Source organism: Hevea brasiliensis, chromosome 6 (genome assembly GCF_030052815.1).
Source record: "Hevea brasiliensis isolate MT/VB/25A 57/8 chromosome 6, ASM3005281v1, whole genome shotgun sequence".
Lineage (NCBI taxonomy): Eukaryota > Viridiplantae > Streptophyta > Magnoliopsida > Malpighiales > Euphorbiaceae > Hevea > Hevea brasiliensis.
In genome coordinates, this window is record NC_079498.1 from 8,976,233 (window position 1) to 8,993,026 (window position 16,794).

At 31.7% G+C, this 16,794-nt stretch overlaps 1 protein-coding gene and 1 non-coding gene across 3 annotated transcripts; one reads left to right on the top strand and one right to left on the bottom strand.

The window, feature by feature from the left end:
• The first annotated feature begins 5,866 nt into the window (after positions 1 to 5,866).
• Positions 5,867 to 5,973, top strand: LOC131181093 (small nucleolar RNA R71). Its single transcript, XR_009149720.1, has one exon. It is a non-coding gene; the product is annotated as a small nucleolar RNA R71 (small nucleolar RNA).
• An 8,765-nt stretch (positions 5,974 to 14,738) lies between these two features.
• LOC110636369 (uncharacterized) lies at positions 14,739 to 16,132 on the bottom strand. Of its 2 annotated transcripts, none has more exons than XM_058149271.1 (2): positions 15,138 to 16,132; positions 14,739 to 14,849 (listed from the first exon to the last, which is right to left on the bottom strand). In XM_058149271.1, the coding sequence occupies exon 1, from the start codon at positions 15,763 to 15,765 to the stop codon at positions 15,319 to 15,321; it is 447 nt and encodes a 148-aa protein (XP_058005254.1). In that variant the 5' UTR covers positions 15,766 to 16,132; the 3' UTR covers positions 14,739 to 14,849; positions 15,138 to 15,318. The 2 variants fall into 2 exon arrangements, with proteins under 2 accessions (XP_058005254.1, XP_058005255.1); XM_058149272.1 differs by lacking the exon at positions 14,739 to 14,849 and adding an exon at positions 14,966 to 15,051.
• Positions 16,133 to 16,794: the final 662 nt, after the last annotated feature.

A 16,794-nucleotide genomic window follows, 5' to 3' on the forward strand; every position in this document is an offset into this window, starting at 1 on the left:
TTATGCAATTGTGCATAGGTCATGCACTCACCTTATGCAAGTTTTGACAGATATGAATTTTGACAAAATGAGGTTATGCAGGTTGCATAAGCTATGCACTCTCCTTATGCACTTGCAATAAAGGTGAAAAATGGCAAGAATTTTGGTCATGCAGATTGCATAAGCTATGCACGATTGCTTATGCACAAGTTTAACAAGATCAAGAATGCAATAGAACATGGATTGCAAGTGTGAAAGATACCTGGAATGATGAAATATAATTCTATGAAGCACAAACCATGAGAAATTTTCACCAAAAACACATCAATATATTCAAAATTCATCAAAAGTGCATCACATAACCATGTAAAATTGGATCCTACATAAAAGACCTTTGAGAGCTATTCCATTTTGACTCAATTTCTGCAAATCAACATGTAGCACATAAAACTCCATAAAAATCAGTATAAAGTTGCATCAAACCACAAATGAGAAATGAAATCTCCAAGATTTGCCAAGAAAATTCAACATTTCTACTTTGAATCCTACAACCCAAAGAAGCTCAAAGCGCAAAAATGACTCACCTACCACGATACTATCATTATCAGCACAAATATTCGAACATTACACACCCAACCTCACCAACAACCCAGGTAATCTTCTGCAGTTTTTATTGTTCTGCTGGGCATAAACCGGATAGCAATTTCAAAAGCTTCACCAACCTTTCTCCATTGATATACATCCAACCTCATCAAAAATACAAGTCATTGGCTGCAGACACCCCTTTTGTCTGCAGATTTTATTTTTCCTCTGCATGAACTAGATTGCGGCTCTCCCGCAGATTATGCAACAAAAGCTTATCGATTCTTTTGAAGGACTAAATTTGTCAAGTTAAGAATTACTTCCCCAATAGTTCACCATTTCTTCTTCATTGAATTACATCTACAAGAGACAAAATTTAACAATGTCAAAAATTGAATTTGGGGAGATTTAAGATAAAAACAAAATTAATGAAAATGAAAGTAAATCAACAAAAGCAAAATAAAAGGACTTGGGATGCCTCCCAAGAGGGCTAATTTATAGTCCTTAGTTGGACTTTTCATGAATTTCACTTTGAAAAGAGGTGAGGGATTGGAGAGCTTGTAACTTGCTCATAGTATTGGGTCTCCAGTTATGTAATGCTTCAATCTATGCCCATTGACCTTAAAATTCCCAGATTTTTCACTCCAAATTTCTATTGCTCCATAAGGGAAAACCTTAGAAACTCTATATGGACCAGTCCACCTTGACTTGAGTTTTCCAGGAACAATTTCAATCTTGAGTTGAACAACAAACTGAATCACCTTCTTTGAATTCCTTTTTCCTCAGATGCTTATCATGCCAAACTTTAGTTCTTTCTTTGTAAATACGGGCACATTCATAAGCATCCATCCTCAATTCCTCAAGCTCATTAAGATGTAACAACCTTTTCTCACCTTGCTTAAGATCAAAATTCAAGGTCTGAATGGCCCAATATGCTCTATGTTCTAGCTCCACAGGTAAATGACAAGACTTACCATACACCAACCTAAAGGGAGTAGTTCCTATAGGGGTTTTGTAGGCAGTCCTATATGCCCATAAAGCATCATCTAGTTTGATAGACCAATCTTTCCTAGAATTGTTCACAGTTTTCTCCAAAATATGCTTGAGCTCTCTGTTAGAAATTTCAACTTGTCCTGAAGTTTGAGGATGGTATGGGGTAGCTATCTTGTGCACTACACCATACTTCCTCATTAAGCTCTCAAATTGCTTATTACAAAAATGGGAACCCCCATCACTAATTATAGCCCTAGGAGCTCCAAATATGCTCACGACAATTTATTTCAAAAATAGGACTACCACTCTAGCATCATTAGTTGGAGTTGCAATAGCTTCCACCCACTTCGACACATAGTCAACCCCAACTAAGATGTATCTATTACCATATGAAGGAGGAATGGCCCCATAAAATCTATTCCCCAAACATCAAATAATTCCACTTCAAGAATATTATTTAGGGGCATTTGATCTCTTTTTGACAAATTTCCACTCCTTTGACATTTATCACAATCCAACACAAATTTCCTCACATCCTTAAAAAGATTTGGCCAAAAGAAACCAGCTTGCAAAATTTTACTAGCTGTCTTAGAGATGCCAAAATGTCCTCCATAATCAGAAGCATGGCAATGATGCAAAATACTCTGGATTTCCTCTTCAGGAATACATCTTCTAATTAGACCATCACAACATCTCCTAAAGAGTAAAGGATCATCCCATCTATAAAACTTCACTTCATGCAAGAACTTTTTCTTTTGTTGCCATGTCATACCTAGAGGTAAAACTCCACAAGATAGATAATTCACAAAGTCTGCATACCAAGGTAGTTTAGCAACAAGAGAGAAAAGTTGTTCATCCAAGAAAAACTCATCAATAGGGATTTCATCCAATTCTTCACCATCCAATTTCAACCTACTAAGATTATCAGCAACTACATTTTCAGCTCCCTTCTTATCTCTAATCTCCAAATCAAACTCTTGTAGCATCAGAATCCACCTAATGAGCCTTGGTTTGGCCTCCTTTTTACGGAGCAAATACGATGGTGCATGATCCAAAATATAACCACCTTTGAGTCAATAATGTAAGGTCCGAACTTTTCCAATGCAAAGACAATTGCCAAAAATTCCTTTTCGTTGTTGCATAATTTGTTTGAGCCTCATCCAGTGTTCTACTAGCATAATAAATAGCATAAGCCTTTTTGTCCTTTCTTTGACCAAGAACAGCCCCAATTGCATAGTTGCTAGCATCACACATAATTTCAAAAGGTAGGCTCCAATCAGGTGGTTGCATGATTGGTGCAGTGATGAGAGCTTGCTTCAACCTGCAAAAGGCATCCAAACACTCTTGGTCAAATTCAAATGGTGTGTCATTACTTAACAAATTAGACAAAGGTTTAGCTATTTTAGAAAAATCCTTAATAAAGCGTCTGTAGAACCCGGCATGTCCTAGGAAACTTCGAATTCCCTTGACATTGGTAGGAGGAGCCATCTTCTCTATCACTTCAACTTTGGCTTTATCAACCTCTATTCCTCTGTTAGACACCAAATGTCCAAGCACTATCCCTTCCTGAACCATGAAATGACACTTTTCCCAGTTTAACACAAGGTCAGTATCTGCACATCGCTGCAAAATTTTAGAAAGGTTAGCCAAGCATATATCAAAAGAAGATCCATAAACAGAAAAATCGTCCATAAAAACCTCCATTATGTCTTCAATGAAATCTGAGAAGATTGCCATCATGCACCTCTGAAAAGTGGCTGGTGCATTACACAACCCAAATGGCATCCTTCTATAAGCAAAGGTTCCATATGGGCAAGTAAAAGTGGTTTTCTCTTGATCATTTGGATGGATAGGGATTTGAAAAAAACCTGAATATCCATCTAAATAGCAAAAGTAAGAATGCCTAGCTAGTCTTTCCAACATTTGATCAATGAAGGGAAGTGGAAAATGATCTTTTCTAGTGGCAACATTTAATTTTCTGTAATCTATGCACATTCGCCAACTAGTCACCGTTCTAGTGGGAATTAATTCATTATTTTCATTTTTGACCACTTTCATTCCACCCTTCTTTGGGACAACATGTCTGGGCTTACCCAAGTCATGCGAGATGGGATATATGATCCTGCATCAAGCAACTTCAAAATTTCCTTTTTAACAACTTCTTTCATATTTGGGTTCAACCTCCTTTGATGTTCAATAGATGGTTTACAATTTTCTTCCAAATGATTCTATGCATGCAAAAATGTGGGCTTATTCCTTTAATGTCATCTATGGTGTATCCCAAAACTTTCCTAAATTTTCTCAACACTCTTAACAACTTATCACCTCTAAAGTACTCAAGTTTGCATTTACAATTCTGGATAAGTGTTATTAGTGCCAAGAAATTCATACAGTGAGAAGGAAGTTGCTTAAGTTCTACCTTAGGTGCATCTTCTTCCTTGAATGATGATTGCTTAAATTCAGCTTTTTCCTTTTGTGTGAGTTGAAAACTGGAGCGAGAAATGAATGGTGGACTTCCCTAAGTGTTGAGTATATGCAGCTACATGAGGGTTGTCATAGTCAATGCATCCTCCATGAACCAAACAATTTTCAAGTGTATCTTACGGATATTTCTTTAAGTGTTCTTCAACCACTCATCAATAATATCAACTCTCAAGCAAGTATCACTTGAATGATGCTTTTTCATAGTGTTATTGATATTGAAAATTAACTGCTCTTCACCAACTCTAAGAGTAAGCTTTTCTCCTTTCACATCAATCAATGCTCCTGCTGTAGCTAGAAAGGGTCTCCCCAAGATAATTGGAATATTAGAATCTTCCTCCATGTCCAAGATGACAAAGTCAACAGGTATATAGAACTTTCCAACCTTCAGGGGCACATTCTCCAAAATCCCTTCAGGATACTTGATTGTTCTGTCAGCTAACTGAAGAGAAATGTGGGTTGGCTTTAGATCTCCCATGTTGAGCTTTTCATAGATAGAAAGGGGCATAAGGCTAACGCTGGCCCCTAAATCACATAGAGCTTTTGTAGAACAAGACTCTCCAATGTGGCATGGAATTGAAAAACTCCCTGGATCCTTAAGCTTTGGAGGAAGTTTCCTCTGGAGGATAGCACTACATTCTTCTGTCAAAGCTACAGTTTCATCATCTTCAAGTTTTCTCTTATTTGAGAGAATTTCTTTCAAGAATTTTGCATAAGAGGGCATTTGTGAAAGAGCATCAACAAAAGGCACATTTATGTAAAGTTTCTTCAAAACCTCTAAGAACTTCCCAAATTGCCTATCAAGCTTGGCTTTGTGAAATCTTTGAGGAAAGGGAAGTTGTGGCTTGTAGGGCTCAGGAGGTATATACTTCTCTTCTTTTTCTTCAAATTTCTCCTTACATTTTTCTGCACTCTCTTGTTTTCCACTCTCATCAGTTCCTTTCTCATTTTCTCTCTTCTCACTGTTTTCACTCTTCTCATCATTTATAACTTTACCACTTCTTAAAGTAATAGCTTGACAATGCTCTCTTGGATTTTCTGGTTGACTTGGAAGCTTTCCAAAAGATTTGGCACTTGAGGAAGATGCTTGTTGTGCAATCTGGTTTTCCAGCATTCTGTTGTGTGTTTGCATTTGTTCCAGCCTTGCTTTCACCTCTCTCATCTCCTCATCATGCTTATTTTGGTTGGCAAGAATCTGTTGCAATAAAGCTTGATGGTGGAATTTCGTTCTTCTTTGTTTTGGTGGAGGTTCATATTTTTCTCTGAAAATTAGGCAATGGTTGCCTATTTTGCGATATGGAACTTGACTTTCTTTATTGTGGTTGAAAATTTGATTTTGAACTTGATTTTGCTGATTGCCCCATGAAAAGTTGGGATGATTCCTCCAATTTGGATTGTAAGTTTGAGAATAAGGATTCCCCATTTGCTTGTTTCCATAATTACCAACATATGCCGCTTGTTCTCCATAATCTACTCCACAGGTAGTTTCCTCTGCATAAGCCACTTGTTGTGAACTTCCAGCTGATGATGTTGAACTAACCAACATACTCAAATCTTCCATCTTCTTAGCAAGGACATTTGTAAGTGCATCAAACTTTGCATTAATCATGTTGAATGGATCAAGATCATACATCCCAAAGACTTGCCTTTTACGAGTTGGAGTGGTCCTCTTGGACTACTCCAAAGATGAGTATTCTTTGCAATTTTCTCTAATAACTCATAAGCTTCATCTTCATGCTTTATAATAAATTCTCCTCTGTTTGAGCATCAATAATTCCTCGATTGCAGGAGTGACATTTGTGTAGAAATTCGATTTATCATCCATTTTGGAATGGCATGATGTGGGCACAATCTTTCCAATTCCTTCCATCTCATCCATGATTCATAGAGAGTTTCATCTTCTCTTGGTCCGAAAGATGTCATTTGATTCCTCACTCTTGAGTTTTTCAGTGGAAAATATTGTGCAAGAAATGCATCGATTAGTTGCTCCCAATTTGTAATGGAGTTGTGAGGTAAAGAATCAAGCCAATCCAATGCTCTATCTTTCAAAGAGAATGGAAATAGCTTCAATCTTCTGCATCATCAGACACTCCAGTTGTTTTTGCATGTCGCAAATCATAGCAAATTTCTTCAAGTGTGTGTGTGGATTTTGAAGGATGTCCTCCAAATTGAGAGTTTTGGATCATTTGAAGAACTCCAAAATCCATCTTGTAGCTGTTTGCATCAATCCTTGGTCTTGCTATGCTCTCTCTCAAGTCATCAAAACGAGGAAAAGCATGATCCATCATACTTCCCTAGGCACGTTTGCATTAACAACTTCTTCTCCTTGGGCTTCATTTTCATTGTTTTGACCATTTCAAAGATTACCAACACCAATTCTAATTCTTTCATCACCATATTTGCTTCAATTTCGGTTTCTCTCAAGCTTCCTTCCTTCTTCTGGTTTCTTTCTTGTTGGCCTTGCAAAATTTCTCAATTTGATTGAAAAGTAAGGTTGTGTCACTTGAGCTTCTAGCTCTTCTCATAAAAGATTAAAGTACGAAAAGAACAAACAAACACAAAATGAAAAGATAACAAAGATAAAACTAAAAACAACTAAAATAATCAAGAATTCAATCTTAAACAAACAACTCCCAAGAACGGCGCCAAAAACTTGATGCGTCCCAACCGCAAGTGCACGGTCAGATAAGTAGTATAGAAAAATATCGATCCCACGAGGAGTTGTGTTAATGATTGAATTTTCGATATAAAAGTTGACTAAATTGAAGTATTTATGAGATTAAAATGATGAATTAATGGGTAATGGAGTGTGAAATCTAATTGTGCAAAATTAATATTCTATTCAACAATGTATTAATTAAACTAAAATTGCATCAAATAGAAATAAGCAAGTTCAAATATGGCAATATTTAAATTGGCGAATGATTAAATTCGATTAGAAATTAACAATGGTCAAAGGCGATTAGGAGTTCGGATTTCATATTCGAGCTATTTTGGGATTTTAAATTGGTTATCCAATCTTGTGAAACTAATGGGTTTTAAGGAGATTAATTCTTAAATCCTTTGAATTCCCTTTCGAGTGAGACAAAGAGTGCCTTAATCAAACTAATCCTACTTTCGTGGAGTTAGAATTAATTAAGACCCATTAAGTTCTTTAATTAATCTATGAATCCTCTTAATCCTTAGCCTATTTCTAGGTCTAAGTTAATTAAGTCCAATTTCCTGATTATCTATCACAAGGCCTTCTCCTTTCGGTGCTTCAACCATGGATTAAGAACAATACTCAATGGGATCCTACATTAAGCATGTCATTAAGCGTACAAGAAATGAATAAAACTCATTAAGACCACAAAATATAGATTACCCAATCAAAATCCACAAAATATCCCAAATATTACAACCCTTACTCCAGAATCAAAAGTAAACTACTCACTATCCATAATGCTTACAAGATATGATGAGTTTAAATGGAAATAAAGCTTTAATCTAGGCTAAGAAGTAAGTAATTAAACACTAGAAGTGTAGAAAAGTGTAAAGAAAGAAAGAAATCTGCAAATCTTAGTTGAAAATGGTGTGGAAGGTGAAATGACTCCTCAAATTCTGCTTAGCCTCCTCCTTTCTTCCTTTGCTCCTTGCCTCCTCTTTCTAAAATGAGAAAATGGGACTATTTATATCATTTTTCTGACATGGAGCCCTAAAATAGTATGTTCTAGGAGGAATACATTAAGGGAATCTTCTGCCAGCTCATTAATGAGCTCTTTTTGGGACTGCATAAGTGGACTGCATAAGTTATGCAGTCCCTTATGCACATTTCGGCTGATTCTGGGTTACTTATGCGAAGCTGCATGACTTGGTGCATAGGTTATGCACAATTTCGTGAATCTGCATAAGGGAGGTGAGAATGTGCATAAGTCGCGATCTCCTTATGCACATTTAATTTGGTTCGGAGCAGTGTTCTTCCTCCTTATGCGAATCGCATAGCTTATGCGCAAGTTATGCACTGATTTAAATCAATGCATATTTCAGCTTGAAAACTTGTTTTTGGCATCTTTTTGCTGTAGAAGACACTCCTCAATGGCAAAATTCTCTTTAGTCCTTCAAAAACACCATTTTTTCCTACAATACAAAGCAAAAATTACAAATTAATCCAAAGTTGACAATTATGGAAAACTAACTAAATAACTAATGAAATTAGCTAAAAATGACTAATAACCAAATAAAATGATTGTGAAATTAGACCTAAATGACTATGCAAAATATGTGCATCAGTGTAATAGAAAGAGGTGAAGAAGAGTTTGTGGGAAGAAATCCCTATTGCTGATAATGTTTGGCTCTGGCTATTGTTCTTGTTGTCGTCATCCATTTTCTTGATAGGCTTTAACATGTATGATGAAGAGTGAAGACTAATGATCAACATTAGGGATCCAATATTTAAATTATTAAAATTTCAAATAAAATTGGCTTGTTAGTTCCATTTTTTTTTTTTTATAATTATTCCTAAATCAATATGGTAATCCTTTTATTATATGCCATCTAACATCATTATAACAACTCTCATCCTAAGACAATTTACTATAATACTATTTTATAAGACAATTTACTATAATACTATTTTATTGTAGAATAAGCACTTATATTAGAAAGGTTATCTAGAATTCATATTACTATTTGAAATATTAATAAAATATTAGTTAAATATGTTAATCAAATTTTATTTGGAAATTAAATTTAATATTTTTAATTATTAAGTTTTAAAGTAATTAAATAATGGTTTCAAATTACTTTTCTTATCATAATTAAATAGGTTTTTTAAAAATAAAATTTAATTACATTTAATTTATCATATCAGTAAATACTAATGAATAATTGAATATCTGTATTATCTTATGTTAATGAGACTTTCATCAAATGATTAAATAAAAATCAAGAGGTCATCTTCTATATCCCACTCTTATTTGTTCTTAATAGATTATTATTTTAGCTATTGTCTTGAATTGAAAAACTTGATTATGCTAACAGAGTATTTAAGTTGATTATTTGGCCATTTGACGAAATACTCTTCATTTGGTGGTAATCTATCATAGTTCAACTCCATAGTTTTTCTAAGAGCCTAATTTGAAAACCATTAAATTATAATATTTCATGAAGAGAAAATATATACTTCTTGTCATTGCACTCCTGTTTAAATAACAAAGCGTAACACCAAAATTTCATGATAAAAAAGAAAAAATAGACTAAAGACAAATATAAATTTATTTTGAAATGATAAAGATCCGAGATTGTTGTGAAATAAAAATAAATATAAAAATACAAAAAGAAAAGGTGAGGGTCTACGATCGGTTAATATTTTCATCGGTGGCTACCTCAAATAGCTTGCAAGGGAAAGAAGAAGAGAGAGAAAGGAGAGAATTTATAGAGGCAGTTAGAGTTAAATTTCATTCTTTACATTTTTTTAAAAATTTTGATTTTGATTTAATTATAATTTGTTTGTTCCAACTTTCAAGTTAAAAGCTACTTAGACTTTGTTTAGATGAGGATGAAGAATAGGTAAATAAATGTAAGAAATGATAAATTAATGTAGGGTTAGAGTAAACAAAGGTAAATCATACCCTCCCTTATCCTTCAAATCTTAATTTTATTAAAGAGTGGATATGAGAGCTATGACTATTTTATTTATTGCACTCTTAAATTTACAATTTCTTCACATCTTTCCAAATATAAAAAATATACATTACTTTTCTGTACCTTTTCATTAATTCCCTTCTTTACGAATATGAAAATTATTTTATTATAATCTTTTTTACTCTTCCACTCCTTCCCCTTTCATTAATTACCCTTTTCTCACCCCATTAAAACATAGCCTTCTAAGAAGCCCACCAACTTAATTATTTTACAATTATACTCAAAGGACTAATCATGTCATTTTATAAAGACTTAGTTGATGTATTTTGGACTATAAAAGGGGATGTGTGGCTTCCAAAAGAAAAGAATTGAGAAAACAATAGGTCTCCCTTCTTCCAAAAGTGAAGGTCATGAGTTGTGAGGTTCCTCTTGTTGAATGAATGAATGGGAAGGGAGAGGGAGATATACCATACCAATTGCCAAGGTTACAAGTAGCAAAGGTAAAGTTCAATTCTCTTATTGATAATTTTCATTTTTTTTTAGTGGAAATTGTGTTTGTCAAAACTAAATTAAATGAGCCCCTATGTTTTTTTTTGCTAATCAAATTGTGTTTGAATAGGAGAATCAAGAAGATTATAAAAGAAAAATTATAATGTTAAAATTTTAAAAGATTTTATTATTATTAACTATGAAATTAAATGAGCATTTCATCTACAGAGCATAGAAAACTCAAAATAGAAAAATTTAGATAAATAATTGACAATATAAAAGTTGACTTTCTTTTTATAAAAAGGATGTCTCTTATCCAGGTTTTATTAGGTGCTCTAGGAGCATATGTTCCTTTTCTCACTATGAGATGAGACCCATATCCCATGATCCAAGAGATAACTAAATTCTTGTGATTATATGATACACTAAAAACTAGTGCATCAAGAGCACCTTATAATTTTTCGTCTCCTATCATCCCATGTCATGTATATTTTGGCTTTATTTCTTTTCAATGGTTTACCTGTCATTGTTAGTGAAGTTAGTTAGTGTTACACTATATTTGGATGAAGTTTTTGAAAATATGATATAGTGTTTTAAAATAATATAAATATTTAAGAGTAAGTATTTTTTTAAGGAATATAAATTTTTTTGAGATTTTAAACTTTCAAAAACTCTAATTTTTTCATTCCACTAATTTAGTAGATCGGAAAGTTGTTAATAGTTTATCTTCCATTACATTTTTCATACTATTAGTATTGGTTTGTTATGTTAAAATATTTTCTTAAATACATCTTTAAATGGTATTAAAAATTAATTTAAAATTAAATTTGATATATTTTAATCACAAAAATTCTAGCTTCCTGTTGCATGGAATCTTGAATTTTATAAACATTGAATGCAATTTTTTTTTTTGGTCAATTCTCATGTTGGGGATGAAGAGAATTCATTTTTTTTAACTTATAAAAAAATTATTTTTAAATAAATAAAAATTAAGTATGATTGCATGAAAATTTATTTTTTTTAAATGATTTATTCCAAATTAAACTTAAAACAATTGGATAATTTTTTAAATTTCTTTTCTCCATGGGATTTAAATTTTTTTTAAACGTCTTTCATAGACATCATATTTTATCCGGGTCAATAAAAATTTTTTTAATACACGATATTTCTGGACCTATAAGAACTTTTTGAAATAATAATAATAATAATAATAATAATAATAATAATAATAATAATAATAATAATAATAATAATAATAAAATTAATTAAAAATATTTATGCATAAACACAAGTTTAATTGAGTTGCTATTTTTACTCTTACTTTAATTCTAATTTAATTTTCAATTTTAATTTTGATTTCAATTTTAATTTTCTAACTTATTTAAGTTTGTTATTTTAATTAGGTTCCACTTTCTTGTTAACTATAATTTGTAATTTAATTTTAGTTTCTTAAAATAAAATGAAAATTTTTGATGATCAATTTTATGAAGATTTAATTTCATCTAATTTGAAAATTTTGAAGAAAAAAAAAATAAAAGTGTTACTTTTAGTCCACACCCCCTTGATTTTCGTTATATCTTTGTTTCTCAACAATTACATTTAGGAGAAAAAAACAAAATGGTACAATTAAATCTCATCCATTAAAATTTATTAGGGTTTATTTTTTAACCATTAGATTGAAATTAGTTAAATTAACTTATACCCTTTAATTTTGACCATTCATCTTTTTTTAGGACAAATTTTCCACAATTGAATCAAAATTGGCTAAAGAAATAAAAACAAAGTAATGTATACTTTAATCTTAGCCCTTACTTTTTATAAGGATAATTTTAGATCATTTGATTAAAAAGAAATAAAATAAAATTTGTACTTTTCAATCGTAGCCTTTAATTTTTATCTATTTTATTTTTGACCCTTATATTAAAAGTAATAAAAATAAATTTTAGTATCATTAAATCTTGGACCTGAATTTTTTTTAGAGATTTAATTTCTACCATTAGATACAAAATTAATTAAAGTAAAATAAAGACAAAATTAGTATTTTTTTGACCTTTACCATTAATTTAATTTGTAAGGAAGAATTCTTGACCCTTGGATCAAAAGAAATAGAAACAAAATAGTCATAATTTAATTTAAATCTCTGATCTTTTATCTCTTTAATTTTTGACCTTTAGATTTAGGATTAAGAAAATAATGATAACAAAAAAAATAAATAAAAATGAAATTTAATACATTTTAGATCCACACCCTTAATTTTAGGGTTTTATTTTCCTATAAATACCACACTTAATTGTTCATTGAAGTGGGGAACCTTCATTTTTTTTAGGAGAAAAGCTCATTTAAAAGTTTTCCAAAACTCCATCTATCTCAAGAGCAGACCCAGCTACAAAGGAGACCCTTTTTCTCTTTGGAAGAACCAATCTTCCCTCTATGCCCAATTCCATAACCTTCATTGAATCATCCTTCCTTCCTCATTGCAAACCTACCCTTTCCATGCTGTATTTGATTTTGCTCATCACGAGGCCACGCAATCTCTATTTGACGAAGCTCGCCTTACCATACCTATGCGCAGAACAGACCCAAATTCAAGACTAGACCTGTCATTGCCCCATTTTACGAAGTAGCACCAGTGCCTCCATCAAACTCTTTCTGAATTGCATCTCAAGATACCACTTCGGATCAAGTTCCGTTTGCATCGAATATCCAATCTCTCGCTCTCAAAGGACACTAGTCTCCATTGTTCATAACAGCTTTTCCTTCATTCCAAGTTGTCCTTTGTACTGTGGGTAAAGCCTAAACCATAATATATTATCTGCTAAGTTTTTGATTTTAAGCCAATGTTCTTATTTGAATATTGATTCATATTTAACAATGCCTTGCAATGCCTTAATCCTGACTTTTTAATTAATTTTTGGAATAAATTGCGGCATTATTCTGTTTAATATTGCTTTTCTGCAAATTTTTTTTACACTAACTTTGATTTTGGTAAAGTTGTCTACTTGATTTTGAGTTGTGATATGGCCTTCTATTCAACCTTTCATTAAATTTAATAATGTTGCAACAGTCTATATTTTAGGTCATTGAAGTAAATAAACCTTACTTGATTCAATTAATATCTTATTAAAACATGGATAGGAGGTGATGTGAGCATTATTATGATTTGAATGAAATATATATTCATGGTTGAACCAAACAAGAAAGCAACATGGTGTAACTCGGTTGACTAGGTGGTTGAACCCGTGTTATCTAATTGACCTATTAGCTAAATTATTCAATAAAATTGTTTTTTTAGTGTTAGCATAGAGAATTAAACTCCAAATCTCATAAAAAAAATCTTTAAAATGAAAATCAATTGACCTAACTTGATAGTTATTTTTTTTATTTTAAGATATTTATTTTTTAACATATACTTAATATTTCATAAATTTTAAAAAGAAAGTTACACATTATATTACTTAATACTTTTATATAAAATTTAAAACTACTATTAAAATTTATTAAATATAACTTAATAAATGTTAAAGTTTTATTTTAAATAATAAAAAATTTAATTAATTTTTTTTATTTTAGATGTTATATTTAATTAATTTATATATATTTAATTAATTTTTAATGACCTATTTGTTGAATTATTAACTCACTAATTGAACCAAGAATCTATTCACGATCTTTTCAATTGGATCAACCTCTGAACCGAATTTAATAACACTTGTTAAGACAAAGGTAATCGATTAGGATATACTAATTGATTTTTGACTTTGCTTTATTTTACTTCTTTTTTAATTTTATAATGCCAATAGTATATCTACACTTATTATTATTCTTAATAGATAAAAATATTTTTAAGAGATAAAATAAAATTAAGTTATTAAAATAAAGTTTCTTTAAAATAAAATTTTTATATATTTATAATTTTTATTATTTGAAAGAAAGTGAAGGTTTTAAAACTATTTATAAGTTTTGAAAATTAAATCTTCATTAATGTGGTACATTGAAATTCTTGATCATGTATAGTTTGTAATTATCTTTGTAAACGCCGAAAAACATATATAACAAAATTCAGTAAAACTAAGTGCGAATCCAAATAATAAATTCATAATCATATTGATTACAATAAAAGTAGTAAGATAATAATGCCGTTGGAATATTAGAATGAAATTTTCTAAATTATCCCATCCAGAAACTCTCTTTAAACAAAGCAAAAGCTCATATAATAATTCCCAATGTATCATTTATATGCCAAACTAAATAAGAAAGGGAAAAAAAATCGTCTGTGTTAAACATTAAATTGATGATTTACATCCTTCAAAAAAACTTTAATTAATGTAACAACAATGTTAAAAAATTGGAAAAAAAGGGAACAATTAACTTTGGCTTCTTTGTTCTTCAGTTGCCACTTTGTGTAGAACTCAATGCTGTCATTGTATCAGTTCTTCTAAATCTTTAATTGCTTCTGCAATTGCATAGATTATCATCTTCTTAATCTGTACCACAAAAAATTGTAGGAAAACAACCTTTAGGCTCAAAAATGGCATTACCAGCGTTCTCTTGATTCTAAATAAATGATAGCAGAAAGGTGTTACCTCAAGTTTGTCTTCTCTAGCCCTGTGGTTCTTTGGAAGTTGTCTGAACTCTTTGGTTAAACGAAGGCACTCCTGGATATTTTCAGGAGAGACAAAATCTACGGCAACTTTTGTACATGACTGTTTAGATGGAGGAAAAAGATATTAAATATAATCTCCATCTACATATGAAAGCACTATTTCATGAAACATTAGAGGAGGATTTAAAAGAAAAATATGCAATTCTCAATATTTACCTTGAGATTCCTAACTTGGTGTGGGCAACCAGCAGGAATAAATACGGCTTCTCCAACTCTTTGCTCAAATGTCCAAGGTTCAATACCTAGAAGTGTAAAACAATTCGAGTGTCACAATAATTTTAGAAAGAGAGAAATAGAGAGAGAGATTCAGCTTTCTTAATATACTAACCAAATTCCTCCTTCAACTTCTTTTTATGCTCCGAAGTTAAGTAGAAACACTGGTCATGAATTGGATGGACGACCTGCTTTCTTTTAGGGCACAATAAATACACAATCACCACAACCACCCATTTCTTTTGGGGCACAAGAAATACTTCCATCATCATTGGCATTCCACAGCACAACCGTTTTCAAATCTCCATTTCTAGCCTTCTATACATGTGATTTCTTTTGACTGCCTCACTATCTGAAGTTCTAGCTCTTTGGCGCGCTCTTATATTCATAATACACGCTTGCTCTAAAACTTCATCTTCTGAATCACCCTCCAAGTCTACAACTACAAAACTACTTCTCTTATTCAGCCGCTTCCTTGGAATTCCATTGCCTTTCGAGAATTCAAAAGCAGGAGTCAGTTTCACTTTCTTGGATGAATTTTTTGTTCTTGTTGGGATTGACCACCCATCATCATCATCGTCCTCTTCCCGTTTCCATATCTTGCCATTAACGCTATTCTTAAGGGTTTTGTGAACTTGTCTCTTCGATGCAAGCCAAGAAACATTCGAGATTCTTCTCATCTTCTGCACATTATGATCACCATCACCTCTGTACCGGTCTTGCTTAGAAATAACTGCATCCATCCTCACTGCAAGAAAGAGCCAGAGATAAATACCGAATCAAAAATAGAATAAAAAATTCATATTGCATGATTGTTCTTCCACCAAGAACTACGATTTATAGGGAAACAGAAGTTCAATAAGCAATTAACAGATTAAACACCAATGAATTACGCATTAAAAACAATAACCATATGGTCGAAGACCATGACCAAAAGAGCTGCGGTTGAATGATAAACTCAGGAGAACTCAGCTAAAACAAACAAAAATCATCCCCATTGAAAAAGAAATAATCAAGACAAACAGAATACATATAAAGCAAAAACCAGAGACTTACAAAGCTATCAAATACAAATTATAATTTGAAAAACATACAAATTCAAAAGAAACAGAGAAACTCAAAAACGAACCTGTGAACTAATCAGGGAAAAATCAATCTCTATAGAAAATTTAGACTGAAGAAGGGAACGATGATGAATGAAATCGAAGAAGAGTGCCTTGTGCGTGAAGACATACCAATGGCATGGGAATTTCCCTTTATAGACCTGAACCGACCTCAACTCCTTTTGATGATGTTATCCCACTCTCTTTTGGAAACCGTGTGATGCAATCTTTTTCTCTGTTCCTTTGACTTCAAGAATTAAATTGCGGTGAGCATTCGGTTTAAATCAAATCGAATCGAATCGAACAGAATTGAATCATGAAAATCCAATTATATATTTTAGAAATCGAACCGAAATAGATGAAAAATCAAATCGAACAGCTCTATTTCGGTTCGATTTGGTTCGGTTCAAACTGATCGATTTTATTTTTGATTGATTTTTTAATTTAAACTTATTTTCAAGTTATTTGATTTGATTTTGACCTTGGTTTGAACCTAATAACCATTAATCAATGAAATTAAACAATTTATATATATAAAATTACATATAATTCATAAATTTTTCATAAAAATAAATCAATTCAAAAATCAATAAAATTATTCAGTTCGGTTTGGTTCGGTTCGCTTTTTTCTCTTTAAAACTGAACAGAACCAAAATAACCGAAATTTTT

Excerpts from the sequence above, each read along its gene's own strand:
- LOC110636369 (XM_058149271.1), bottom strand. The coding sequence starts at position 15,765 with ATGGATGCAGTTATTTCTAAGCAAGACCGGTACAGAGGTGATGGTGAT.